The 27,097-nt window shown below is 46.6% G+C and overlaps 2 protein-coding genes across 7 annotated transcripts in view; both read left to right on the forward strand.

Moving 5' to 3' along the window:
• The window catches only part of SMURF1 (SMAD specific E3 ubiquitin protein ligase 1), a 45,627-nt gene extending 38,974 nt beyond the window's left edge, over positions 1-6,653 (forward strand). For 2 of the 4 annotated variants that reach the window (XM_069029544.1, XM_069029546.1), the window contains exons 16-18: positions 619-820; positions 1,630-1,714; positions 2,361-6,653. In XM_069029544.1, the coding sequence (XP_068885645.1) occupies positions 619-820; positions 1,630-1,714; positions 2,361-2,460 (387 nt within the window). In that variant the 3' untranslated portion in view covers positions 2,461-6,653. The remainder of the gene's footprint in view (positions 1-618; positions 821-1,629; positions 1,715-2,360) is intronic. The other 2 variants (XM_069029545.1, XM_069029547.1) reach the window with 1 other exon arrangement.
• A 1,260-nt stretch (positions 6,654-7,913) lies between these two features.
• RNF216 (ring finger protein 216) overlaps positions 7,914-27,097 on the forward strand; it is a 77,944-nt gene continuing 58,760 nt past the window's right edge. Inside the window, exons 1-5 of one of the 3 annotated variants that reach the window (XM_069029785.1) lie at positions 7,914-8,017; positions 8,662-8,773; positions 23,121-23,249; positions 24,345-24,478; positions 25,462-26,325. In XM_069029785.1, coding sequence (XP_068885886.1) covers positions 23,183-23,249; positions 24,345-24,478; positions 25,462-26,325 — 1,065 coding nt within the window. In that variant the 5' untranslated portion in view covers positions 7,914-8,017; positions 8,662-8,773; positions 23,121-23,182. Of the gene's footprint in view, positions 8,018-8,661; positions 8,774-9,709; positions 9,809-23,120; positions 23,250-24,344; positions 24,479-25,461; positions 26,326-27,097 lie in introns of those variants that run through there. The other 2 variants (XM_069029786.1, XM_069029787.1) reach the window with 2 other exon arrangements.

The following is a 27,097-nucleotide window of genomic DNA, read 5'->3' on the forward strand; positions in this document are numbered from 1 at the left end:
TTGCCAGAGGAGGTGGTTAAATGCATGGCCAGCAGCAACTTCCTTTTACAGTATTTTGCAACCTGGTGTCATCTGGAGAAGAGATTGAAGTGATATGTCTGGTCTGTGTCAGAGACTGTCACAAATGGGGTCAAAAAAGAGATGAAAAGTTTCTGTAGTTTTTTGTGGAACAACAAAGCAACTCAGATGTTCCCATAAGCCGAGCAGGATTCCATTGTAGCTGGTATTGGCACCTCTAGGACAATCCTGCAGCAGGGCAATGATGCTGTGCCACAGCAGAGGACATGCCTTATTCCGAAGCAGTGCTGTGCCCTCATAAAGACAGGCTGTACCTTCCAGGGAGCACAGATTTAATAAAGCAAGTCTTGCATGGGCTTCTGACTCTTGGTTGCTTGTGAAAGTTCTAATGCTGGTAAGGCCTGCTTGGGTCAGTTTCACTGCAGTGAAACTGGAGAGATTTACTGCCAGTTCTGTACTGTTTTGGAATGTTCCCTCACACCAAAAAGGTGGGTGAAGCACCTAAACAATGCCAGGCTTCGTGACGTGGTTGGATGTGTTTTTATAACTCCAAACCTGAAATGACGCTGGACTTTAAAGTGCTTTCTAATCTTTTAACAGCTGATCATAGGAGGCCTGGATAAGATAGACCTGAATGACTGGAAGTCCAACACCCGCCTAAAGCACTGCATGGCTGACAGCAACATCGTCAAGTGGTTCTGGCAAGCAGTGGAAACGTTTGATGAAGAAAGAAGGGCAAGGCTGCTGCAGTTTGTGACAGGCTCGACGCGTGTCCCACTTCAAGGTTTCAAGGCTTTACAAGGTGACTGATGTGGAGGCTGAGTTAATCTGTGGTTGGAGAAAGAGATAAAAGTGGTGTGGTATTTACAGGCCCCTTGTAAAATATCAGCATATTACTGGATAAGTCAATTACTTTCAAACTTTAGAGCCTGAGAGCAGTTTTACATTTGTCAGCAGCTCAGCTGCTGCTGAACACTTTGGCTGTTGCTGATAGTGATGGAAGCTGGTACATCTGTTACTGTGCAGTGCTTTGACTGCTGTCAATTTTGGCTCGTCCTACAACTCTCTGCTCTGATGTTCAAATCATTCCATGCGAACATGCACAGAGATAAATGGCTGACTAAAGAACTTTTTTATGTGAGAATTGTATTCCCTTCAGTGTTTGGCAACAAACCATTAGGCTTTAGAGCAAATTTCTGAAAATTGCAGGTTTTTATCAAAAAGGTGACAGTGTCCTTGGCTGTTGTGATCTCCTGATCACATTGCATTTGTTGGCTGACAGTAAATTGATGTGCAGAATTAAAATACTAGTTCTCTTTTACAAGAAAAACCTTCTTGCACTTAAGCATTTTCATTTTTGATGGTGCAGCTTCATTAATATCAAATTTAGCAGCTTTCCAAAATACCAGTCTGTAAAATGATTGTCACAAACAGCTCTATCTCTTCTGCCATCCCTTCATCAGCTGGTAATATCTCTACAGATTTAGCCTAGGACATACTTAGGCTTGCAGCTGGAAGTGTAATTTCCTCTCTTGCCTTTTTATAAGCGGCAAAATATGTGTGTGTGAATGATGTTTTGTTGAAGTGCATTAACTAGAATGTCTGTCTAAGGTTCTACAGGCGCTGCAGGACCCAGACTGTTTACCATCCATTTAATAGATGCAAACACAGACAACCTTCCAAAAGCCCACACTTGGTAAGATGGAAACACTCTGCTTCCTCTCCCTTTGTCTTGTTTGTCCTGGGTAGGGATTAGGCATGTGATACACATGGATGACTCCAAGTGTGCTCTGTTAGCTTGGACATATCTGCAGTCTGCAGCCAGCAAAAGAATTTGCTTTTCTTAAAGCTTGATTTGTCTTCTATACTATCTGTGGTTTTCATCTATTCCAGAGGTGATTATTCTGGGTAGTGAGACGTTTGTAAGTTTATTTCTTTATTTCTTTATTACAAAGAAGTGTTGTCAGATGTCGAATGTTGGAAGCTCGTGCTGTTGGTGCAGTATAGGCACAGCCTGAGCCCTCGCACGGAAATCTCGCTCCATCAGAGGCAGGAAATGGTGTCAGCAGCAGCACAGACTGTCTGCAGGCTGGGCAGGGAGTGGGCCTGCCTGATGTGTTGCTTTTTATTTGCAAGTCTCCTGCATCTGCCTCTTCCTCATGCCAAACGCTGCCCTATTAAGTTGTGCATTCCTGCTGTAGAAATAGTTGTTTTTCTTTTTGCCTGCTTTGGCCAATGAGGCAACTGAGAGTTTTTACAATTTCTATCTATGTGTAGCTTCTTTACAATTTTCCCCCAATAAGCCCTTCAGATCCATCAATGTTCTGTTACTTTCCCTGCAGCTTTAACCGTATCGACATTCCGCCTTATGAGTCATACGAGAAGCTTTATGAGAAGCTGTTGACAGCTGTGGAAGAGACGTGTGGGTTTGCTGTGGAGTGAAAAAGCAACCAAAGGAAACAGATGCTAGCTCATGGACCACCAAATCAAAAGCTAGGAGAAGCTTGCTGTGAACTTCCTGCTAAGCTGTCTGAAGCATCCGAACTCTGACAACTTAGAGATGGGGCTGTTTCCCTTCCGCCGCTGGTGGATGAGGGGGGGAGGGTCGGGGCTTTTCTTGGTGGTTCCCAGCTCTATTTTCTCCCCTTTGTTACAATAACCCCTTCCCTCTTCTTCCATCCCCCCTGAAATGAAATGCAGCCAAGTTCAGCATTTGGCTTTGGTTACACAGGATATTCTGCTAGATTTGTAACACATATTGTGATAGGGTCAGCAACCTGTGGGGCTTTTTTAATAGGAGAATCAAAGTGTATTTGAGAATGAGCTTAATTTGCTGAGGACTTGCAACTGGTAGGTGCACCTGGTTAGTCTGTCTTAAATCAAGCTTGAGCCTTTGTGGAGTCCAGCAGGTGCAGAGTGTCTGACTGGCACCAGAATTTGCATTGCACATTTTAAACATCTGTTTAAAAAGTAACCTTCTAGCAGAAAATACCTCCATATGAACACTTAACTGAAAGGTAAAGAAATCCAAGTTCTGCCTTAGCAGGAAGCTCCCAGTGGAAGCTGTGGCCCACCTTGAGAAAAGTGAAGGAATCTGGGACAGCTTAAACGGTATTGTATGATTTCTTTTTGGTTTTCCTGGCTGAAATCTACTTGTTTTGCACATGAAAACAATTCTTTCCTCTTGCAGAATTACTTTCCATAGTTTATTCAGATGTAAGTACCTTGCAGAGAAGCCTTGTGAGGAGGAGACAGGATAAAATTCCATTCAATCCCAAAGCTGTGATTTCTGTGCCACTGTTTTACCCAAGATGTGTTTGTGTGACTTTAAATTCTAAGACTCACATGGAAATCACTAAAAGTCAAGTTAACAGAGCAAACTCCTGCTTCAAATTTTTTGGCCTTGAGAAAGGTTTATTTGGAGATTGAGGTAAAAGGGGAACAATGTAAAATTTGGAGATGAGGTAAAAGGGGAATACATTCTAAATGTTACAGAAAGCTATTGGAAGAATTTATGCCTTCAGTTCCATAGGGAAGAAAACTTCTCCAGAGAGCCATATAAGGCTATTTTTTCCAATATCTGAAACTAATATTAAAAGGTTTGTTCTCTAACACAGGGGAAACAAAAGCAAATCCAATACCTGAATGTCTTGGTTTGAAAGACAGGTGTCTGCTAAGGAAGGCAGGAGCCTCCCTTGGAATGGAAAATGTAACCCCCTCCCCTCCAAATTATTATAATTTTGAAATTAAGGGGCTTTCAGGCAAATATATGAGAAATAGGAATAACAGTTCTTTAGTAGTATATATAAATATCTATAACAAGGCAATAATACAGAAACACTGGCTTAACCTGACAGTCAGGATACAGCCTGACACCCTGTCGGTCAGGGTGCTGGTAGCAGTGTGATTAAGTGGTGGCTGCAGTCCTCTTTGAAGTGGTAGCTATAGTTCTGTCAAAGCTGTGATCCTGTAGAAGGGTCTGGTCTTCCTCTGAAGGTCCAGTGATGATTATGTAGCTCTTGTCCTCTGGGAATCCAGTAGGTAAGGGCTGCCTGTGGTGTTCCAAACTTCAGATTATATCCAGGCAGGAATGCTTGGTTCCCCCCCTGGGCGGAGCATCTCACAATGGGACGATGTGATTTTATGAGTCATGCAGTGAGGTTAGGTGGCCCATTAGCAGAAGATATCCCTCCAGAGGGAGTTATCAGTGATGTGTCATAGAAGAGACAAAGAACCATAACACCTGCCCCACCTGGTTTTAACAGATGGTGATAGAATACATACTTTTGGTTACATCTCGTATTGTAACCTAAGACACTGAATCACTAACATTTTTCCAGTTTGCACACCAAGATGAGACTATTTTAACAAATAACATGGCTTCAGAGAGACCCAGTTATCTATCAAACATGTCTAAACTTAAGCAGACTTGATTGTATAGGATTTTTTTTCTTTTGGAAGCCTGATTTTTAGAGAGATTCCTGACTGAAACACTTAACAGATGTTTATAGAATAGTGCATTGAAATTCAGCTGGGTAAGAGACTGTCCTTAGGAGATGTCTACTGGAATACTTCTATTTTGTCTTTTTTTAAATTGAATTTGATAATAGCTTTAAACTGTGATAGGACAGAAAGTAGACACTTGTCAAAACCCTGGCATTTTTCTCTGTTTCGTTTGTTTGTGGTTTTCTTTTTGCCATTGACCATAATTCTTGTGATTTGTTGTCAGGAGTTGCATCGGAGGTGTAAAATTGTACCATATTGTGAGATTTGCACGGGGTGGCTAAAGATGCTCATCCTGCAGGACTGTACAGGAGAGGCATGTTCAGCCCCATGTTCTGTAGGGATCTTACGGCACTTGGAGACCAGTTTCTGCAGTTCTGGTTGTTGGGATGTGCAGCAGTTGGCAGACAGCATCCCTACAGTCCTTGGCTGAGTAGCAGAGTCCCCACAACCCTGGATTTTCCAAATGGCTTCGAAGTCAAACCTGTTCATAAGAGTGTATTTAATCCTTTCAGTATGTTTGAATGTGCAATAAACCAGTCAGATAGGAAAAATGCAAAATGGATTATTGCCCAAAAGCTTTGCATGCTGTCTCATGTGGATTTTTCACTAAAAATGTGTAAAAAAAACCCCAAACCCAAACCCAGATACTAAAGCCCACCCCTAATAAAAATCCTGTCGCACCTGCAGCACAACTGGCTCAGTACAAACCAAGCGAGGTGAAGGGAAAGGCCCCTGATTTGGAGATCTATAGGTCAAGTAGCTTTATGTCAACGATCCAGTTGACATAAGATAGTTCCTAATGTCTTTGCTAGGTCAGTGTTTTATTAAATGCACAAAATAAGGATAGGCAAGGATTGTTGTTTTGAAAAGTCCGTCTGTTTTTTGCTGTATTTAAAAGCCCTTGTCAAGGTACCTCCTCCGTGCTGACAGTAACGAGAATAAGGCACTGTCTTTTAAATTATTTCAGTTCTCTTTTCAACAGCTTCACCACCTCTCCCGTCGTGTTGTCTTTGCAATTTTGTGCCACTTCAGTGACGACAAAGACATTTTTTGTCTGTTCTGTACATGCATTTGAGGCAGGCCTTAAAGCTGGTTGGGTGGATGGAGGAACAGCAAGAAGCGAGGCAGGACGGCTTTGGAGCCATGGCTTGTTCCTGTGCCCAGTTCCAAGGCCAGGGAAGGACAAAATGCCAACAGTGGCTCTCAGAAGTCTGGGATAACCTCAGCTGTCTGAATCTGTGTGTCCATTCCCACTCGGTCTGCCAGCACTTGAGCTTGGTTGTTACTTCTCAAACTTGCCCAAAGAATACCATCGAGTCCCGTGTTCATTTTGTCATTCCACGTTCCACCTTGTGCGCGGATACTCTTGGATCTGACCTGAAGGAAATACAAGGTACAGCGTGTCTGTTGTTCCTGTCCAACGGCAAACCCCGCAGCTGATCCATCGGCACAGCCCTGCAGTGCCCTGGTACTGCTCCTCAGCCTATACTCTACGCTCAGGGATGTAGGAAACCACCACTCTGCTCGTGTGTTCGACCGGGAAGAAACGAGACTGTTGGATGGGTGTGAGTGTTCACTTGGGCATTATGTTAGACAAGACCCTGCTCCAAAAAGGCTGTTTGAAGCTCCAGACGGTGCGATCGGCGCTCGCTCAGCAGTTTGTCCTCAGTTCAAGTTGAGGTGGTTGTAAAATCCAACAGATTTTGTAAATTACTGATCCAGCCACCGGGCCCTCTGGAGCCAGTGCCCAGGTTCAGGGCCGTGTGGCACAGCAAGTTCCCAGAAACACAGTATGGATCTGGTTTTAATCTGTTAATTTTTCTTTTTTGTTGTTATTGTTGTTCCTCAACCACTTTATAATGTATTTTTTTAATTTATTATTTTGTAATGTCATGTTTAAGTATTGCTGCTATCCTTGTTATTCTTCCCACTGTTTTTATTGCAGATTTATTTTGTGAAAGTTGTACACTAATGTTTCATTTTATGTCTAAATCAAAGTATTTAAAGAAATACTAGTTATATTTAATGTGGTTATGGAACCAGCTGGAATAAACAGTGATTGTATAGTAGGCTGGACCCAGGAGGTCATGTTCATTTTTGTTACATATGCAATAAACTCACAACTTTAACTCTTGGTAGCCACTGTTTTGTTTGTTAAAATATTTTTGGGCATCAGAGGAAAAGAATGGACAAAGTATCAAAATGCAACTGATTTAAGAGGTCTGTATGGGCTGCCCAGATGAAAGTCCTCCTCTGCAGGGAGAACATTCATTGCTTCAGCTGATTAATTCCCTTGATCTTTTTCCCTTCTTACCTTATCATTTGTCCTGATACTTTTCTAACCCTCAATTTGCAGAAAGAAATTATAATCTCCCCCTTAATGAAAACTGGATAAACATTCACATGTTGATGAATCCTTGCTTTCCTGATTGTTTTTTTTCCTAATTACTGCTCTTTTGCAAGTAGAGAAGGACAGGAGCAAGTCAGAGGATGGTGCTCAGCGTTGGTGTGTGCTGTAGCAGTGCTTTCCCTCCCTGATGCTGGAAGCTGGGGTTTCTCTGGCCATAATTTGGTTAAAAAAAAAAAAGGATGGAGCACAAATAAATTGCTTTTTATTCTTTGAGTAATTTCACAATATGAACAAATGGCTGGGGAGCTGCTGTCACCAAGCCCTCGTGTCAGCCAGCAGCAGGGACTGAACAATTTCATTACTTGGAGCAGGAAATCGTGTCAGTCCTTCCGTGCTCTGTTAAATACTGGCACTGTTGTTTTCTTTAATAACCACTTTTTGTGACGTTTTCCTGATTTCTGCTTTCATTTTGGTGCTGAGAGAGGAGGATCCCTGCGCCCTGCTCTGGTGGGTGGGGTGTGCTGTAGAGGGGCTGCTCCAGGACTTCTCTACGACGTGAACCTTTTGAAAACACAATTAAAATTTTCCCATTTCTCTTAGGAAATCTTGCGGAGCTCAGTGAATCGGCTGCCTCCTTTTCTGGCAGCTTGGCAAGTCACTTAAATCCCTCAAGTTCAATTTTCTACCATGACTGCAGGACGTCCCCAGCTGCTTCCGAGAGGGAAACGCGGTGTCCCTGTCACTCGCTTGACCTCCACGGGTACCCAGAGCTCTGGGGGACGGGAGGGATCCCGTGCAGGGGTCCCGGACCCCCCCATTTCTGAGCACCCCAAAAAGTCCTGCCCCCCCCCCCCCCCCGCACGTGCAGCCGCTGCCCACGCCCCCCCTCAGGACCCGCCCCCTCCCCACGGGAACACCGCCCGCCCGGCAGGGGGCGTGGCGCGGCGCTGGCCGACCGCCCCCTCTCTCTATGGTAGGTTCGCCGGGCCGGGCCCGCCCGTCCCCCCGCGCCGCTCTGTCTCTCCCTTGCTGGCTCTCTATGGTGCGGGGCGGCGCGGTCACGTGGCGCGGGCCGGGCGGAAGCGGCGGGAGCGGCGGTTAAATGAAGCGGGGCCGGGGGGACCCCTCCGTCCCGCGGGGCCGGTGAGTGCCAGGACAGCCCCGCCGCCAGACGGACAGAGGGGCCGCCCGGGGAGTCCCTGGGCCTCGCTGGACCCCTCGCTGCGGGGTCGGGCTCTTCTCCCGGCTGGGGCCTGTCCTCAGGGACGGGTCGTTCTTCCCCTCTCCCCGCGTCCCCTCAGGGCCGGGTGTCCGTTCCGTCCGTTCCTCTCCCCCCGCGTGCCTTTATGGCTGGTCCTTCTCTCTCTTCCTGTCAGGGACGGGTCGTTCTCCCCCGCCCCCCCAGCGCTTCCCCTCAGGGACGGGTCCCCCGTGTCGTCGTTCCCGTGTCCGTCCCCCCGTACCCCTCCACTTTGATTTAGGGCCGAGTCCTTCCTCCTCGCTTTCCCTCAGGATCTGGGACACCCCCTCCCCCTCCAGCTTCCCTCAGGACTGGGTTCTTTCCCTCCCCCATCCATCCCCTCAGGGCCGGTCTCTTCTCCCCCTCCCCGGGGTCAGGGGGTCCCTTCTCCTCCGTGTACCACCCCTGTATCCCCCCGCAGCAGCGAGGGACACCCGGGGACAGGCGCTGCTCTCCGGGGGCTCCTTAGGGCTGCTTGTAAGCGGGATAACCCGGTGCTGGTGGGGAGAGGAGGGTAAAAGATTGTTCTCTTCTGACCCCTGTTCAGTGTGGGAGCACTCGGTGCTGTTGGGACATCTCGACATTTCAGGCATCTGCTGTGGGAGCCGCTGCAGGAAAGAAACCCCAAACACAGCTGTCCTCGGAGCTGAGGGATCAGTGTAAGAGATACTCCTCTTCCTCCTCCTCTTTCCCTTCTCTATTGATCCGAGTGCCGGCTCCGCGTGGCAGACAGAGCACAGCCTGGAAGTGTTAATGTACACTGGGTTTATATAATGGGTTTTTCTGCCTCTGGAGCTGACCTTGTTCCCCAGATGGCTGGAGGCAGGCCGGGAGCCCACCGAAGTCTTCTGAGGCTGAAGAGCTGTGGGGAACTCCAGCGTGTGTGTGAAGAGAGGAGGGTGAACTCGCCCGGGGCAGTGCTTTGGGCTGGGAAAAATGTAGATTGGCGTAAAGAGTTGCCATCACCTCCTGGATCCCCTGGCTTTGCAGCTGTGCTGGCTGGAACCCTGGGTGGATAACGGCTGCTTGCACCTGCGAGTCCAGCCTGGGAGGTTTTTCCTTTCATCTCACCTGTGCTTTATGACCTGGAGTGTTGTCTTTGAGTGTCCTCCAGTACCTTACTGTAGAGTCTTACTGCCAGATGCTTAGAACAGTGGTTTTCCTACAAATAAGTTTGGTTGTTGAGGTTTCTGTTCAGTTTCTTACAGTTTGGTCATTGTCCTGAGACCTCTGATGCTTTGAAAGAGGAAAGCTGATGTTGCTGCTGTGCACTTTTATTTCCATCATCCGGGCATAATGCTGAGGGACTAAAGCTTGGTGTCCATGTGCTTTTCAGAGCATTCCTTCTTGTGTTTCTTTCCCTGCCTGCCCTGTGGAACAGCAGGCTCTTGCTTTGCTTCAGGCAGCAGTTCTGGAGGCAATCACTGAGTGCCTTGGTGGCTGAGAGGCACAGCCAGTCCCGGTCCTAAGACCTGTGGGCAGATCTCTGTTTCTCTATTCTGTCTCTTGGGAGGTTGGTTCCTCTTTCTTAACAATCTCTGCTCGCCCACCTGATGCACTTTGGAGCTGTTGCAGGTTTCCAGTGGTAGCAGTGGAGGGAAAGGCAGGTGTCCCTGGTCAGGCATTTAGACTGGCCTTTGCTGCTTTCAGAGAGGATGGCATGAGTATTTTTCCTCCAGCAACATGTTTGGAAGGTGAGGCATGAAATCTGAGATCTATCATTCTGCAGTCCCAAATCTTGAGCAGGTTCTGGTACATCCCTGAACAGGTACAGGGCTGTAGGAATGTGCAGCTCAAACCATGTGATAGAACCTATTTTCTTTAGGACTAGTAGGGTTGCACGGGCAGTTTTTAATTCCAGGACTGTGGGATTTACAGCTTTAATATGTGCTTTTAATTTCTAGGATGAATGCTGTGCAAAAATTCCGCTGCCTTACATCAGGCCTTCTGCAACTGTAAACACGTTAATAGATTTCATGTGCTGGGTGTCTTCGTGGTGTGACTGGATGTTAATAAACAATCATCTTGACAGGAGTTTGTGCCTGGAACACCAAGACTTGGGAAGGGACTCAGACAGATTTCCTGAAGATCTGTAGACATTCAGCCTGCTTGGAGGTGCTGCATTGTGGTAACAGGCTTTCTTCCATCTCTTTTTCTTGCTTCCTAGGATGTTTTCCTTCTGGTTGGCCTGGCTGCACGCAGTCAGGGCAGGAATAGCAGTTCCTAGAATAGCACTTGGGGCAGGTGTTACTGGTGACAAGGTACAGTCTGGATTCCAGCCGGGTGCTGGTGGCCTGTTCCTGGGCTGGAGTTTCAGGAGCTGCCTCGGAAGTCGAAATTCCTGGGTAGCCCAGTGCTTTGTCTGCCTGAGAATGCAGTGGGCGTTCCTGCCGCCGGCGAGTCTTGTGCTTTGAAATTGGACACAAATCACTAAAAAGTCCTGTGGCAAAAATAGGTGGGGCAAACACACAATTCCTGTGGCGCAGCTGGAGAGAGACAGGAAGCATATCCCAGGGGCCAGGAGCTGATTAGCAACCCGGAGTAGCACAAACCCAAGTGCAAGTAATGTGGAGCCCTTCGGGTGTTGTTTTGTGCCTGCTGGAAGAAGCTCCCATTCATTAATTTGGAATGGGTGTCTTATTTTTATTTATATCTTTCTGAAGCCATTGCAAGTGGTTTACTGTGTCTGAGTGCTGGCAGTGCTGGGGCTTGCCACTGGCTGCATTCTTTCTGGGACAGTCAGAGCTGCACCACTAATTCCTCTTGTTGGAAGTTTGGGGTTGGTTTTTTTTGGGTTTTTTTGCAGATGGATTTGATCTGGAGATATTTTAAGATTCCCTTTAAATTACTGCATTTGGGCATCATCGTAACTACTTAAAAATGAGGCATTAATAGTCTCCAGAGCCTGTGTGTTTACTGAAGTGATGGTGGGGTTTCAAGTTGCTTCATGTAACTGGGATTATTCTCAGTAGGCTCTATCCCAGTGGGATAGGTGCCTTTTTAAATACAGCAGAAGGTGTGAAGCACACAGCTGCCTGGGGACAGCAGCTGTCTCCCAGTAGCAGCTCAGGAGATAAGGTTATTTGTGTACAGGCTGGGAGTTCCTGTGTTTGAAATGGAGCTGAATAAGGGGCTGGTCAACATCAGTCCAGAGTAGTTTTGTTTTTAAGCAGGTTACTGCAAGTGGGAAATCAGGGAGGGGTAGGCAGAGAAAACAGGAAAAAGAGAGGGGGAAAAAAGCCACTTAGCAGCATCCTGGTGGCTTGAATGAGTTATCCTTGCCGAAGCACTGAGATGAGAGATAATAAGGAATGTCTCACTGAGCTGGGATAATCTCGTTCTCAGCAGCCTTCATCTCACTTTTATAGCATTTCAGGTTTATTTTGGACTGTCTCAGGAGTGATGTTTTTCCTCTGGGTCAGTGCTTAAGGGCTTGCAGTGGTTTTAAATTCATAACGATCCTTGAGAAAGCTTAATTCCTGGGAAATTATATTCCTTCTGAATGACACCTCTCTCCTAATTACCAGCTCCACTGTGGTTCCCTCCCTGTGTTCATGAGGGGAGCTGTCAGTGCCTGATTAAATGGGAAAAGCATTGGGCTTTAGGGAAAGATTTCAATGTGGGGCAGCTGCTACCCCAAGCCACGATGTCACCTCACAGTGTTTCTGACCCAGGTCAGCAGGAGTTTAAATTAAATGTGTGGCTTTCTCGCTGGCTTTAGGCAGCCCCACTCCTGTGCTGATGCTGGTGGTGCCCAGCTGGTCCCAGGGTGAGTTTTGGAGGCAGTGGTTGCCCCTTGTAACGAGAAGCTAAGTTAATGAGCTGAAATAAAACAGAGTGTGTGTGTGGGTGTCAGGGTGACCTGAAATGTTTTCAGCTGGCCTTGGAGGCCAAGCGTGGTGTTGCTCACCCTCAGCCTGCTCTCCCCTGCAAGGAGGACGTGCTACTGTTTGCATTATTCAGGGAAACATTTGGATGGGATCTGTAGAGGCATCACATGGTCCTGCTCTGCAGTACAAGGTGGTCAGGATCTGCACTAGCTGGAATCTCTTTTTGGGGGAATGTGAGGATGAAAAATGGCCTCAAGTAATGTGTTTTGTCCAGAGCACTCCTTGCACAAGGCTCCTGTACTGCTTTATCCAGACTGACATGCTTTTACCAAGCTGTGGGCACTGCTCCTGCTGTTCCTTGGAGGAAGGCAGGCACGGGTTGGCTTTTTGCAGCCCTTGCAAAAACAGAGTGAGGAACAGATTTACACTTCTGCTTCCAAATCCCATCCCAAAGACAGGATGCATTTTCGTGTGATGGAGGGGGAAAGAAAACCTCTCCCTGATGCTTCTTGCAGATATTTTTCCTTGAAGGCCAGTCTTGGAAGGAGGACTGGCCCATGTATCCCTGGCAAATACAAGCTCTGTTGGACAAACACGTTTCAGGGGGATGGCAGAGGGAAGGGACAGCAGTGCAGACAGCTGCCTGCAGCACAGCCACGGTGCTGCTGAGGACTTTCCTCCTCTCCCCACTCTGCTGTCATGTGCTGAAATGCAATTTGAGGAGATGACAGCAGCAGCATAATGGGGAGGCAGGAAAAGCAGCTCTTTTTTTTCCTTTCAGGAAACCAGCAGGGTAGGGTGTTTCATACCTCCTGTGCTGCTGGGATTTCCAGCTACAGATGAGCAAGACCTGGGAGCAGTAACTTGGCTAATGTAAACAGTTCATGCCCTCTCTGTAGATTGTTAAAGCAGAATCCTTTTGTAGTGGAGCAGGCTTCATTGTGTGTCAACTGGGAGGTGCCCTTGGATCTGCCAGGACTAGCACAGACCAGCTCACAACGGCTGGAACGCACCTCTGCCTTGGACACAGTGTCTGGAGAGTGCTCCTCAGCTCAGTGTGTTTGTGTTTATTTAGCAGCTTGTGGCTGTTCTTACCGACCCTCCAGCCCAGGTGGTTAAATAATCTGCCTGATATTGCAACACCCAGGAAGAGGATTTCTGTTCCACTGTGAGGACTCACCCGGTGTTGGACACAAGTGTGTTGACTAAGGGTGGGCACAGGATTCACTGCCTGAAGCAGTCTGTCCTTAGCAACTGCTCTGGGTGCAGCCTGTGTAACCTCCTGGCTGTGGTGGTTTTTGTAGTCCTGTGTCTGCGAAATGTTTGTTTGCCGGGGGGTGAGATTAGTGGGTACCTAACAGTCTCATTAATTGCAGGACTGTGGACCTGGAGAATTAATGTGCAGCTCTTCTTTCCTTGCTTTTTAGTTCATAATTCATTCATTTGTGAACTTTAGTAGTCTCAGAAGGGACTCATGCTGGATGTGGAGCATCTCTAAATCCAGCCACAACCGAATTTCACTGTTTTCTGTTCTGATACAGTGGTACTTACCTCAAATGCAGCCTCTTTGCTTTTCTGCTGTTTTAACAAACTCCACAGTGGCCACTGCCACGTGACATGGATGAAGTCAGGCTGGACAACTGTCATGAGCCTGGAAGGCTGCCCTGGGTTTTCACTGCTGAGAGTTCGCTGGGCTGGAATTGGCCACAAGGCTACACGTGGCTGTAAACAAAACTAAACCCAGTTTTACAAAGGGTGTTGCAGGCTGGCTGGAAAACCTTTTGATAACTGGTCATCTGTGGTGCTGGAGCAGTAAGGATGTCATTGCAGTTCTTCCATGACAGTGCTTCTCCTGCAGCAATTCTTGGGTGCAAGAGGCAGCTTATTTTTCACTCTTTCCAGCAGAAATTGGTGCAGAGCATGGACTTGCTGCTCAGGTGTTGTGCCTGCCTTACAAGGTTTCTGTCAGTATTTTACTCTCAGTAGGTAAAGCCATTTAAGACTTTGAGCTTGGCCTGTTGGCCCAGTCTAGCTCTAAACTGACTCTTGTATATTTTAAACTCTTAAATGATTGTGTAAAAGCATCTCTCAAAGGCAGTGCCTGATCTTGGACTAGAAGCACGTGTAGTTTGAGTATTAGTCAGGTATCAGCTGTGGCTGTATAGTGTCAGCTTAGGCTGCAGTTTAAGGTCTTTCTCCTTCTTGGAGTTTATTTTACCACCTTAATTCTGTTCTCCCAATTCCACCATGGAAGTGGCTATGTGGAGGGTATCTGATCTGAATCCTATAAAAACATTTTCCAGGGCATTTCCTTTCAAAGCTGTAAGAAATGCTGGAGGAGCTCAGTGTGAGAAGAGGAAACAAGCTGTGGTATGGGGACATGACCATCCTTAACAGGTATTGCAGTGAAACCCTTCTGAACATGAAGCCACAGCTCCTGGCCACTGACCTTTGGAATTGTGGCAAGTGCATATGCTTAATGTGGCCCTAAAAAAGGGCATGGCTGTTGTAACCAGAATATGGGACCTATGAAGTCATTCTTTTTTGGCAGTCACTCACTCTGGGATGTTTGACTCCTGGAAGGGTTGGTGGCAGGCTTTTAAGTCAATAGTTCTGAAAGTGCTGTGCAGATTGACAGAGACCTTCTTTTTTTGCCAAGGTGGGCTGCTGCACCTTGTGGGCCCCCTCAAGGTCAAGTCTCAGCTTTTGTGTTGTCAGCAGCTTTGTGAATGAGGTGAGGTGTGCTGTGCTTGAAAGCAATGTTTCTTGTGATAAGTTCAAGTCACATTTAAAGTAAAATAAAAGACAAAAATACCCCCTTTCCTTCCACACTTTTTCCTGGTGGTGCATTATGCTTGTAATTTTTTCTGGAACCCAGCTTCCCAAGTGCAGCTTAGGTGGTTTCCAGAGTCAGTCTGATGGGCAGCTGCTCAACATCCAGGATGCCATCAGAGCCTATCAGTTCCTTCTGATTTTCAAGTCCTCTGGCTACTACTAACTAACTGACTTTCTGATTTCCAGCCCTTCTGGTTTTGGTCTAATTATCCCTCACTGCTCCTTTTCACAGCAGTTTGCCAGTTCTGTGCAGCCTGGTTCTCCCTGTTGTCAGTGCCCCTGCAAACAGGGCTGTGAGATGAGCCGGCTGCAGGTTGCTCATCAGTGTGAATGTCAGTGCCACAGCCTGTCCCAGCAACCTTAAATCCCTTATTTCTGTTTCCTCTCCAGTGAAAACAGTGCTAAGATGGGAACCTGAATGCTCCTGAAGACATGCATCCAACTTGTTAAATAACTTACCTAAAAGGTTGCACTTGGATTTCTTTGTTCTGTTAAGCTTTTTAAAGTGGCATTCAGGATCCCTTTAAAAAGAAAAGAAAAAAGGTAGGAAAACTACTGAGGATTTGGAGAGGAAATGCTCTGTCGTTTCTCCTGGAGGGATCTATGAAGTACAAGTACCAGAGGAGCACTCTGCTATATATCCTGGGGCACACAGGGCATTTCTCCTGCTCTTTTCCACGTGGCTGCTGGGTTTATGGAAAAGAGAAGGCAGCTGCAATTAATGCTGTGTGGAGCTGTGGCAGGTATGTGCAGCACCTGGGGGTTTGTGGAGTCCCTGTTCTTTAAACCCAATGGTGTCTGAATCTTGGTGCTGTTCAAAGCAGCCCCTGGCCCTTCCTGGAAGGGAAAGGACATGTGAGTTCAGGGAAAGGAAACTGGAAGTCAAACTCGCTCTGGAAGCAACAGAGCTGCAAATCATGTGGTTTCACATGCTCTTCCATTCATCCCCACCCTTATAGCACAAAATCAGAACAAATCACTTCTTTTAAATGATGGTTTGGGAGATGGGCTGTGAGCAGAGCAAGGCTGGGTTTGTGTGTAGGTCTCTAGCCAGGTGTTGAGCTGCTGGTGTCTGGATTGTTGCATCAACGTGAAGTGCCAAGCTGGCACCTGTGTTTGTGATGTGGGAGGGAGGTTTTGGATTTAGGGGATTACACTGGATGATCTTGCACATGCCAGAAGTCTGAGGCAGGCAGAGTACTGCCCTTTACAGGAACTAAGTTCAGGGTTGGCTCTTCTTCCCTCAAAGCCTTCATTTTCACTCTGCTCTTAAAACGAGCTGCTCAAGGTAATGGCATTAACTCTCCTTTCCAACTAGAAGTTGTAGATTGAGATTTTTTTTTTTTTTTTCAGGACTCAGTTGGATGGGGGAGGGGGGGAATCACAGATCCGAAGCTTTCTACCTCTCACCTCTTGTGCAGAGAGTGAATTTTTGCATACATCAAAACGAGGAGTCTCGCGCTGGTCAGAGAGGTGGGATGATAACGGAGCCTTGTTATTTGGCAAAGGGACTGATGGGGGTTGTGGGAAGGCACTGAAGTGTCCAGCAGTTGACCTTGATGCCAGTCACCAGGGAATAGCTCAAAGGAATGAAAAACTTTCGTTGAGTTGCCCAGTTTTGGAAAATGAATGCAGCTTCAAAACAGCTTACGTTTTAGAGCTTACAGTCTTACATTTTAGAGAGTAGCTCACAGAGCAGATATTTTGCTAGGGAAATGCAAATGCTTTGTGGGTTTGGGGTAGAAAACTGGTGCCAATGTATGTGGCCAGCTGTTAGGTGAATTAGGTAAAATGGGGCACATTTTTCCTCTTGTACTTTCTGTTTCAGATAAAAATTGTGATTGAGTACTTCAAACAGTTATGATTAATAATTATGATACTGTGGCCTTGATGGAATGAACTGCAAATAAGGTTGATCAGGAGTCTTGTAATGTACAGACAGCCAAGATATTTCCTATAAAGTCCTGAGTGGACTTAGAAAATGGGGAAAAGTCTAGCTGGGGATTTGAAGCCAAGTAATCCTTAAATATCTGCTCTCTTAATTGCTTCTGAGTAAGCAATTTTCATTAGCCTGGAGCAGTGGCAGAGAGATGTAGCCTGTCCTGAGTTAATCTGCAGCCTCTCTTTTTGGAGCATCTCCTGATGTGCTCTTGGTCACACTCCTGACTCTGCAGTTACCAGTGCTGAGCCTGGGAGGAAAGGACATCATTCCCTTCGGTGCTTTTCTCCTTGGGTAAGAGAGGGTGAGGAACAGGGAACTTTTGGGAGGTAACTGGAAGCTGTGATTGCTGCCAGATTCATTCCTCTTTTCCATCCTTATTCATGTCTTGCCCTGGAGCTGCTGGAGCTGGTTGCAGGCTGGTGTGGTTTTGGAAATAGTGGCTTCTCTGGTGGGATACTTTCTGAACTGTGTGTGTTGGGTGTCTTATCTGTCAGGGGAGGTGAACATTCAGGTTGGATTTACTTGCCACAAAACAGTTCTTGTATTATATTGTCTTATGTTTTGGTGTGGTGAAACCAGTTCTGTGGCTTTCTGCCCTAGAATGTTACCTGGCTCTTTATTGTTCGCTTCAGCTTCTGTTCCTTGATTTTTCTCAGATCTCAGGAATCCTGTCTTCTCCTTCTCAGAGAGTGTACGTGTTTAAAATAATTTGGTAAACCAAGCCAGTTGCTAATGTGGGAAACACTTCAAGAATACTTTATAACTCATCAGCCATTTCTGTTATTAAATGATCTTCTGGTTTGTTGTTTCTCTTCAGCACATGCTACGGGTCCAAAAATTGGTGGCAGAGCTGTGTGGATGCTCTTGTCATAAGTCTACTCCTGGTCTGTGCTCCTGAGAGGAGCTTTTGGCCAAACCTGTAGTGCTGTCCCTGCCCGGCTCTGTGGGGTCCCGCGTGCCCCCACAGCAGCACGGGTGGGTTCAGTGTTACAGTCGGTAGCAAAGAGTCGAGAAGGGCATTTGTGTGTGTTCTGCCAGGAGCATTTACTGCTGCTACAGTGTCCAAGGGTGCAGAGGCAAATACCAACATGACCCCGAAGCTCACAGTTTTATCCAGGGGCAGGGAAAAGGCAGGACCAGGGAACGGGGACCAATGGAGAAGCTCTGGGGGAGTCACGAGGGGGTAGAGGCTGACAGCCAACCCGGGAATCCAAACTGGGCTAGATTAACATAACAGAGCGCTGCCTCCTGGGAGAAGCGTTTTTGGTCACCCTAGCACAAAGTGGTTCTTGTGGTACAAGGGAATTGACTTACTGAAAACCCTCTGTCCCTTGTAATGTATGTTCACCAGCCACCACAAACCTACAGCAGGTTGTGCTGCTGGAAACCAGGTAGTCTTTTCTGAGAGCCACTGCCTACACACTCCTGCCTTCAGAGGCCAGGGTAAAGCTTTTGGGCTGGAATCAATGCTTTTTCCACTTTTCCCAGGCTTGGAACTGTGCAAACCTGCTGGCAGGAGCCCTGCTGCAGCCCCACGTGTTGACCTCTGGCTCTGTCCCTTTGCAGGGTGTGAGGCAGTGGCAGTAGCTGCCTTGTGCATAGCAAATAGGATTTGTTTGTGTCCAGCAGTTCTTGTTGGGCTTATGATCAGGGGATTTCTAATTTTCAGTTGGGATGATGCTGCTTAACACGATCAACCACTGCTAAACTCCCCCTGCTTTTGCTCAGTGCCTGTTACAAGGAGCAGCCCCCAGCAAATCATGAACCCTTTGAAATGTTTCAGTGAAATGCTTGACAGTAAGTCAGTCTGGTTTATTTCCTTTCTGTTGTGCTTTTAAAATTTTTTAAGACTGAATTTTTAGCTTTTCATTTTGCTGGTCGTCACAAGCCCTGCATTATTTAAGTAGCTTGTTTTAGGAACTTGAAATGAGCCAGAAATTCACCTTGCTCACAGGCTACCAGCAGACACGTTTGCTGCCCGCAGGCACAAAGTAGGAGTTGATGCTCTTCTGTCAGTGTAGGTGAGCAACAGTGGTGTTCTGTGTGGGGGAGAGGCTAAAACACAGTGATTTGATGTTGCTGACATTTCTTTCAAGTTGCTCTTTTTTTTAATCCCTTCCCCCTGTTCATTTGGGATCTCAGTTCCTACCTCCCCTGCTTTCTGTCTAGTCCTGTTGCCTTGAGCTGGAGCCAGACAAGAGCACTTTGAGTCTAGTCCCATCTTGGGTATGTGGGAGTTCAAGATTTCAAATGCTGTAAGTGGGGGGGGAAAATACATTACACTGTGCTGAGAAGGGGGGGGGTCTTCCCTTGACTGTCAGTTTAAATTCCACCACCATCTGAAGATGCTCATCACAGCACAAATGTGGGGTGGAGGGAGCAGATTTGAGTTCTGCTTCAGTTACTGCAGTCCAGAAACGCCTTCATGTATCAGGAAATTAAATATATGCACAGCACCGATGGTGGCTATTTTTAGGTTAGACTAAAAATATGTCATGTGGTGTTTGAAAGGATTTTGAATGGGTTTTGGAAATCCTTGTGTAAGCATTCTGTGTGCTCCTGAGACCTGCTTCACCTCGTAGCAGCTGATCCCTTACCTCATAGTAGTGGTTGGAAGCAGTGGTTTTGTGGATATTTTTGCATGTTTGAGGAGCTTGTCCGGGAAGTCCCTGTGACCTCAGCTGTCAGTCTGAGGTCTTGTCAGTTCAGAGAATTGTTAAACCCAAGTCCCTGATGGACTCTGTTTTCCTGGTAGCAGATCTGTTAATGGCTGCTTCTCCTCTCAATTTGCTGTAGGAAAAACCATGATGGGGAGGATTTTGTTGTCTGCACAATGAAACAACCTGGGTGTGCAGTATCAGAGGGTGGTTGGGCACTGAACAGGCTCCCCTGGGAATGATCACGGCCCCAAAGCTGCCAGAGCTCCAGGAGCATTTGGACAATGCTCTCAGGCACAGGGTGGGATTATTGGGATGTCCTGTGCAGGGCCAGGAGTTGGACTCTGATCCTTGTGGGTCCCTTCCAACTCAGGATATTCTGTGACTGAGTTATGAGTATATGGAGTAATATAGAGGTGAAATTGGGTGGGACCACATCTTACAGCATGGTGGGTCTTCACTGCACAGTCAGCAGGTGTCTTAGAAGTCATGATGAGAATTTTGTGTCACCTGAATACTGTTATAGGGATTCAAGTCCCAAATCCAGCTTGATGTGTTGCAGTGCAGGTGGGAGCCTTTTAAGAAAAGAAGAAAAACTAAAAAGCTTGCAAAATGTTCATCTGACTGCTTTGCTATTCAAACAGCTCTAGTTTCCTATCCTTGGCTGTATTGTGAAAAAGCTGATGGGCATGTTAGAGCTTGCTTGTAGGTCGCCTTATTCTTTGCCTGTAGATAGGCACTGAAATCACTGAGGTAGTGTGGAATAGGTTCTTTCCATCTGTGTTCCTTGCTTTTTTATTGTTGTTTATGTAGGGCAAGACCCCAGGGTGGCTTTGATCTTGTTACTTCACATTCTTGGTGGCCTGGTGCTATAAACATGAATAAACTTCTTATTCATGCCACTAGATGGAACTGGCCCATGCTTATGGATATTTGTTTAAACTTCAGCTCTGTATTGAGTATTGACAAAATGAATTGCTAGCTCTTGGTGGAAGCTTGGCTTTTACCCTCAAAGCAGGGCTTTATTAAGCTGCTTGGGGTTTTATTCAGTCTGTTTTGAAGTAGGAGGAATTGCCAGTTCTTTCCAGGCTTGGGTTATTTTGTTGTTGCCTTGACTGTGTATTACAGTTAATACTATTTATTATATTCTTGCTTTTAAAACACTGAGTCTTTTAGTGATGTGTGCATACTTTCTTGTATGGAAGTGCAGACAGTTTTTCTATGCCAAATTTAATTTCAGGTTATTCTCTGTACCTCCTTCTCACTGCTGAATGTTGAAGCATGCAAATTCCTCTCTACAGAAACCAGAGTGGCCCCTAGAAAATACCACCTTAGTCTTGTGGCTTATCCATCATTCTTGGGTGTGAACAGCTGGGATTTAACCAGCATTGGACAAAGCACCATTTGAGCTATTTGGGAGAAGATTTTTTTTTTTTTTGGTGGCTGTGCTGAGCATTTGCAGTGTCACCCCACCCTCACATAGCCAGGCCTGCTAATGCACCACGGGTCCCTGGAGGGGAGAAATATCCAACCACTCAGCTCTGCTTGGAGCAGATCTGAGCAGACACCTGTCCAGCCCCTGTCTGCACCACTTGATGCTGCAAGGGCTGATTTGTGGCTTTCACAAATGTCCTTGTTCCTCCCCAGCCAGTCTCAGAGCGATCCTTTGCCATGTTTGTTCAGTTACCTTGCCCACAGTGGGCCTATCCCTGCTTCTGTTTCTCCACCTTTTAAATGGCAAGAAGTGTGAATTGATTTTATTTGCTAAAGGAGTCAGACAGCTAAGGATGGAAAAGTGCTATGCAGGACTAGGTGATTGCTATTCATGAGTATCAGGGAAAATACAACTGTAATAATGTGGATGTGACCTTTTAAAAAGGTTTGCACTACAAGTTTGCACTTAGAGTGACCCAGCTCCTGAGCTGCAGCTCCAACACCTGCCTGGGATGCTGGAACAGCACTTTGATGCCATTCTGGCAAATAAAGAAAGATTTATTTCTCCTTATAAGGCAGAAAATGAAGAGCATAGTGGAAACACCCCCAAAATCTTACTTTTCAGGTGTTTTCAAAGTACCAGTATGCCCATGAGAATCTTGGAGCTGCTTACTGGAAATTGGATGTGCTACTGAGGTATCAGGGCTCAAATACAGGCATAGTTGCATATTTGTGGTAATGCTGGTTAGAAGAGGCCTCTTGCTGTTCCCTCACCCAATTTCCCACTCAAATTTGGACCATCAGCAGTGTCGGGACCAGGTGAGTGTGGCTGTTTGTAACCAAACCTTGAAATCTTTGTGCTGGAGGTTTCCTATGAAGAAGGTCCCTTCAGGCACTGAGCCCATGCTGCTAGGCCTTTTAAAGTGCTAAATAATACATTTAAAATATTATTATTGTATCTTGTACATCTGAACTGATTTCTTCATTTTACTGTCCTAGCTGCAAATCCTGTTCCCTGCAGAGGAATTTAAGTAGAATTACTGAGGGGGAATTTTTACTGCTCGTGTACTAGCAAACAGGATTTTATAGCAGACCCACCATTTTCTTCCAACTACTGCATCAGTAAATATTTAATACTACAGATTCCTCTGTGCTGTGATAAGGAGATGAATACTTTCCAATAAGAAGACCTCCTTTCTCCTTCCAGTGATCAAATTCTGCTTGGAGTTCCTGTGTGTGTTCAGCCTCTCTGTTATAGTGGGAATTGAGAGCTCTAAGCTGACAGAGCATAAAATGGAAACCTCCTGTTTAGTTTGCAGTGATTCCTCTGGCTCCCTAATCCTGTTTGGGAGCCTCTGGCCGATTAATTGTGCCTCTCTGAGAACAGGTGGGGGTAGCAAAGTTTAGTTCCAAAAAAGCCCAGTCCTGTGAAGGAACCTGATTCCTGTCATGCTCTCCTTTTGCTGTGAGAGCAGATGGTGTTTCCTGGAATTTGTACCAAACCCTTGCTGTAAATCAAGGAAATCTCTTCTTTAAAATAGCAGATGGTGGTAAGGAAGTGTTCTCTGGAATGTGACTTGCTCCTGTGCTGGTTCACAGAGCAGGCACAAAGCACACACTGACACTGCCCTGCCCAGGGTGCAGCTTCTTTCTGACATGCCAATAACATGGGGGTTGTGCAAGTAAGCTTGGAGCATCTCTGGTGGCTCTGAAGTTGTGCCTCAGCTTGGCAGCATGCAGGGAATTCAGGCTGGGATGGTGGTATCCCTGCTGGCTGTTCCCCTCAGGGCTGTGCGTGACTTGCCTGGCATTAAGTGTGACAGGGGTGGTTGTAGTGACATCATCTGGGGTGTGTGAGATGCAGGTTGATGTGGGGATGCCCTGGGACAGCGCAGGCAAGGGGATTTTGCCCTTCTCACCACCTGATGGTGGCAGAGACACCACTGTGTGTGTTGGTGCATTGGATTTTGGCTGGAAACAAGAGACGATCCACATATTGGGAGGGTTTGAGTCCTGCATGGATGGAATTGCATCTCTCCTCCTTTTCTGTGGTTGCATAGCTGTAAGAATTCTCGTGTCTCCTCCAGAGATTTCTGAGGCCTGATTGCACTCTTCAGTTGACTGTCGTAACTTTTGGAACACAAGATAACAAATCTCCTTTCAGGTACTGAGATGGGCGTACAGAAAGATACTGTGGAGAGACTGCTGGGAGAGCCAGGAGAACCCCTAGCAGCTAAGTCTTGGGAAAACCCCTTTAGGGTGAATCTGAGTTTGCCTGACTCCCTCGTGGTTTTATTTTATCTTCCAGTTCCTCATGTGAGCCTGACTGCCATGCTGGGGCATTGACACTCTGGGGTGCAGCTGTTTAAAATGGCAGAGAGAGGTGGGAATGAAGAAGTGATTAACTTGAACAGCTTCAGCAATCACAGAGGGAAGGGTGAGTACTGATTTGTGCCTGTTTCCAAAACACTCTTGTGAAACTCCTCCTGAGCAGCAGGATTCACAGAACTTCCAGGGAGCTGCTGGAGGTCTGTTCTGTCATGTCACACACTGCTCTGTTACACTGACTTAGCCACCTACAGAAACTCTTTCATGTTATGCAGGCATGCAAAATATTTGGCTCTTGTCTTTCTCATGTTGTACTGCCTCTAGGGAGATTGCTGACTTCTTGGAAACACTGTGTAGAGGTGTTTCAGCAGATCCAAGGAGGATCCATCCTTCTGAGGACCCCCATAGGAGAGAGGCTGCCCCTAAATTCGTGCCATCATGGGCTGCATGCATTGGCACCCATTTACTCAAGAGTGGAATTCAAAGTGATGCTTTCTCTCTGTGCCTGAAAGGTGATAAATGAATACTCATGCTAAAAAATAAGCTGAAACATGTCTAATTTTAGGGAAAGCATAGTTGTATGTTCTCTGTGCAGTACAGAAACCCTCTGTTCCTGCCTTGAATATCTCTCCTGTGTTCCAGTGGCTGTGTTGACTAGCATCTATATTGCATTCTTGACAAACTTTGAGGCACAAGGTTGTCATCTAATAGCCACAGGCCTTATCTCGGCCCTGCATAAGGTACTCCTGCAAAGTCCCACTCTTTCAGGAGAGGCTGAGTTGCACAGAGACTCTTATCTCTCTGCTAGAATGCCCTGCACATTGACAAAGAAAATGTAATGTCCCTGAGATACTGAAAGTCCAGGATTTCTCTGAAGAAGTATTCCCTACATGCCTTGTTTGTAATAACTTTTGCAGCAGCTTGACTGTGCTGGAGTTCAGGGTAGAAGATTCTTTGTGAGTGTCATTGGCTGTCCCTGCAGTGCTGTTGTGATGAGCTGAAGCTGTGCAGGTGTTTTGCTGGAGGCTTAGGGGCACAGGAGTGGCTGTAACAATGCCTTGCAGAAGAATTGATGACCTCTGAATGCTTCCTCCTGCAGTGCAAATGGGAAAATTGTTTTCTCAGATGTTTCAGTGCTATATGTGCCCTGTAATTCCAGTTATTTACCTTGAGCCAACAGCTAACTTTACTTACTGTTCTGCAGACTGGATAAACCACAGGGATGAAAGTCTTATCATGATATCGGATTCCTCAGATGAAGAATTGCCTTTGTTGCTGGAAATGCCAGAAAAGCAGCAGACTGAGGAAGATGATGATGATGTAGTCATCTTAGCAGAGGTAGGTTTTCATTCTTGTAGCTGCTGTGCTTTGTTCATGGCCTGTATAGCCAAGTCTTGTGCAAATACCTGATGCATTCCTTTGAGTCCTGCCTGGTTACAGCAATCTACTTCGGATGTCTGAAATAATGGTGAAATGATGGCATTTTTCTAGCTTAATTTAGTCATATTTTGGGCATGGGAGAGGAGAACCAGGCTGTTAAACTACACTGCGTAGTTTAAGTTCTACTTGATGAAGGTTGTAGCTCCCATAAAGTTGTCTGTCTGAATCCAGCAAGGTGGAGTGCTTTGCAAGAGGACTTGATCTTCCATTGAAGGTGTTTTCAAACCATGTGTTTGATTTATATACGTACTTCGTATGCTTTACCTTCCTCTGTTATTTGTATTCATGTTGGGCTGTTGCAGGCACTTATGTTTTTGTAGCATTTCATATTTGTCTTGTATTAAGAATATATTGCACTTTTCTGTTCAATTAACCAGAAGCACTGAGAAAATGGGTTGCAAAGCTGACCTTTCTGCTTCTTAGTTGAAAACAGCATCAGAGAACACTCAGGCTCTGTTGGCATACAGCAGTCTGTCTGCCAGAGGCAAGAACAAGGCCAGAGATTAATGTTTTGAGCTTTGGTTCCTGCCTGTTTAAATAAATTGGTGAGAACACAAATATGTCATCAGTTAGTTGTTCCTTCTCAGACTGTTTTACTGGAAGGGAAGTGACTTAGCTTAGTTGAAGTGAGCTTAGGAAATTATTCCATTTTGAAAGTCCTGTGCATCCCCAGTTCTGCCTAAGGTTCTTGTATCACCTGGGGACAGGCTGAGGACATAGATATGTGGGTTGCAGTTCTGTGCTTTATTATTTATCTGTGCTTGCTGAACAGGCTGTTTATCAGTTTCCCAACAGAAGTTTTCTTAGATGCAAAAGTATCTGGAGCAAAGATTCTAACATGCAGACAAGAATTCCTACTTTCTCGTGTGTGTCCTTTTCAGACCCCAAAGCAACAGCAGCCTCTGCGTCCCAATGTCATCAGACCTGCTGCTCCATGGCAGGGTGCAAACACTGTGGGAGAAGGAGGATCTAAAAGTGCTGTGGAGCCTTTGATGAGCACAGACCTGCAGGATAAGCAGGATTCAGCTCTGCCCTGTGAGGGAGATGGGAATAACCTCATGGTGGAGAGCAATGCTGGACCAAGCAGGGATGAGAGTGTGGACGTTGCCCTCCAGCAGCCTGGACCATCTGAGCTGAATGGCCCCAGCTCTGAACTTACAAGTAACCAGGAGCCTGGCCCAAGTTTGCTGCCACTGATCAAGATGAGTCCACAGCCTGCTAATAACGCAGAAACCATTAGTCTGGAGAATGCAGACCTTCCACCTCAACAGGAGGAAAAGATGGAAGCTCGGGAATGGCAAGGAGAGAACTTGGAGCCAGAGCAGAAACTTGAAGAAATAGCTGCTAAAACTACCATGGAGCAGGAGGAGATCCGGGAGAACAGCCAGCTGGAGCCACGGCACTTCCCACCGCTGGAAGATGAGCCACGGGCTGTAGCAAAGGGTTGTGCTCCCCAGCAAGGGCAGCCAGAGGCAGACCCCGGATCTTTGAGGGCATATGGAGAGAAGGCTCCTGGGCCAGCCTTCCCCCGGCCAGAGCCACAGCAGGACGGGATTCCAGGCCCTGCCTCCCCACAGCCGGCACATCCCCCTGAGGAATCGGGTCAGCAGGCAGGGAGAGACAACGAGCAGCCAGGGCCTGCCTTCCCTGCACAGGGCTCACACGAACTTGGCTCAGGGGATGTGCCAGAACAGGGAGCTGCTGGGCAGGAGCAGGACCTCACTGCGCTGCTCATCAGAGAGACAGTAAGTATTCCCAGGGCTCCTCTGCCTTCTGTGTGCGTGATGTTTTCAGACAGGTTTTTCAAGGTGTGTAGAGTTTCACATGCTCAGAACACACAGCTGCAAATCCTCTTTGTTTGGCTGAGACAGCCGTGCACCAGGTGAGGAGCATGTGATGAACTGTCTTGGAAAATGTTGGTTTGAGGTGAAATAATCTGGGTCTGTTCCCCGAAAGGCCCTCTTGGATCTGCTAATCTGGTTTTGTCTGGTTGATTCCTAACCCAACACTGTAGAGCTGGTTTAGGATTGGATACAAAGCTAAATGAGCAAAGCTGAGACACCAAATAGTGGCAGAATGCTACAGTGTGGAGTAGAGAAGTTTGAGAGACACATGGCTGAGAGCCAGGGCTGCTTTTCAGCTCCTAAAGGAGTTTGGTCCATGCCCATGTTAAGGCCACCATGGTGGCAAGGGGTAATGGTTGCCCTTGCAGTGTGGATTTCTAAGCAGCAGCACCAAGGAATAACTACATATGAAGCATGAGGACTTGTGTATGTTAACTCCACGTGCTCCATATGTGAAGCTTAGCATGAGGGACATTGGCTATGACAACAGCCCCCCCAGGGAGGACACTCCTTATCCTTTGGTATATTCAGCAGCTTGGGCAGCATGGTGTATATATGATAAACAAAGCTAAATAAAAATGGGATGATTCATGTGTCTAATGTTTGCACACCCCTCCCCTTGATTGCTAGGGAGGAGGGCTCTCTTGCTGTCTTATTGAACATTTTTTCTTGC

The sequence above is a fragment of the Aphelocoma coerulescens genome, chromosome 14 (genome assembly GCF_041296385.1).
Source record: "Aphelocoma coerulescens isolate FSJ_1873_10779 chromosome 14, UR_Acoe_1.0, whole genome shotgun sequence".
NCBI lineage: Eukaryota > Metazoa > Chordata > Aves > Passeriformes > Corvidae > Aphelocoma > Aphelocoma coerulescens.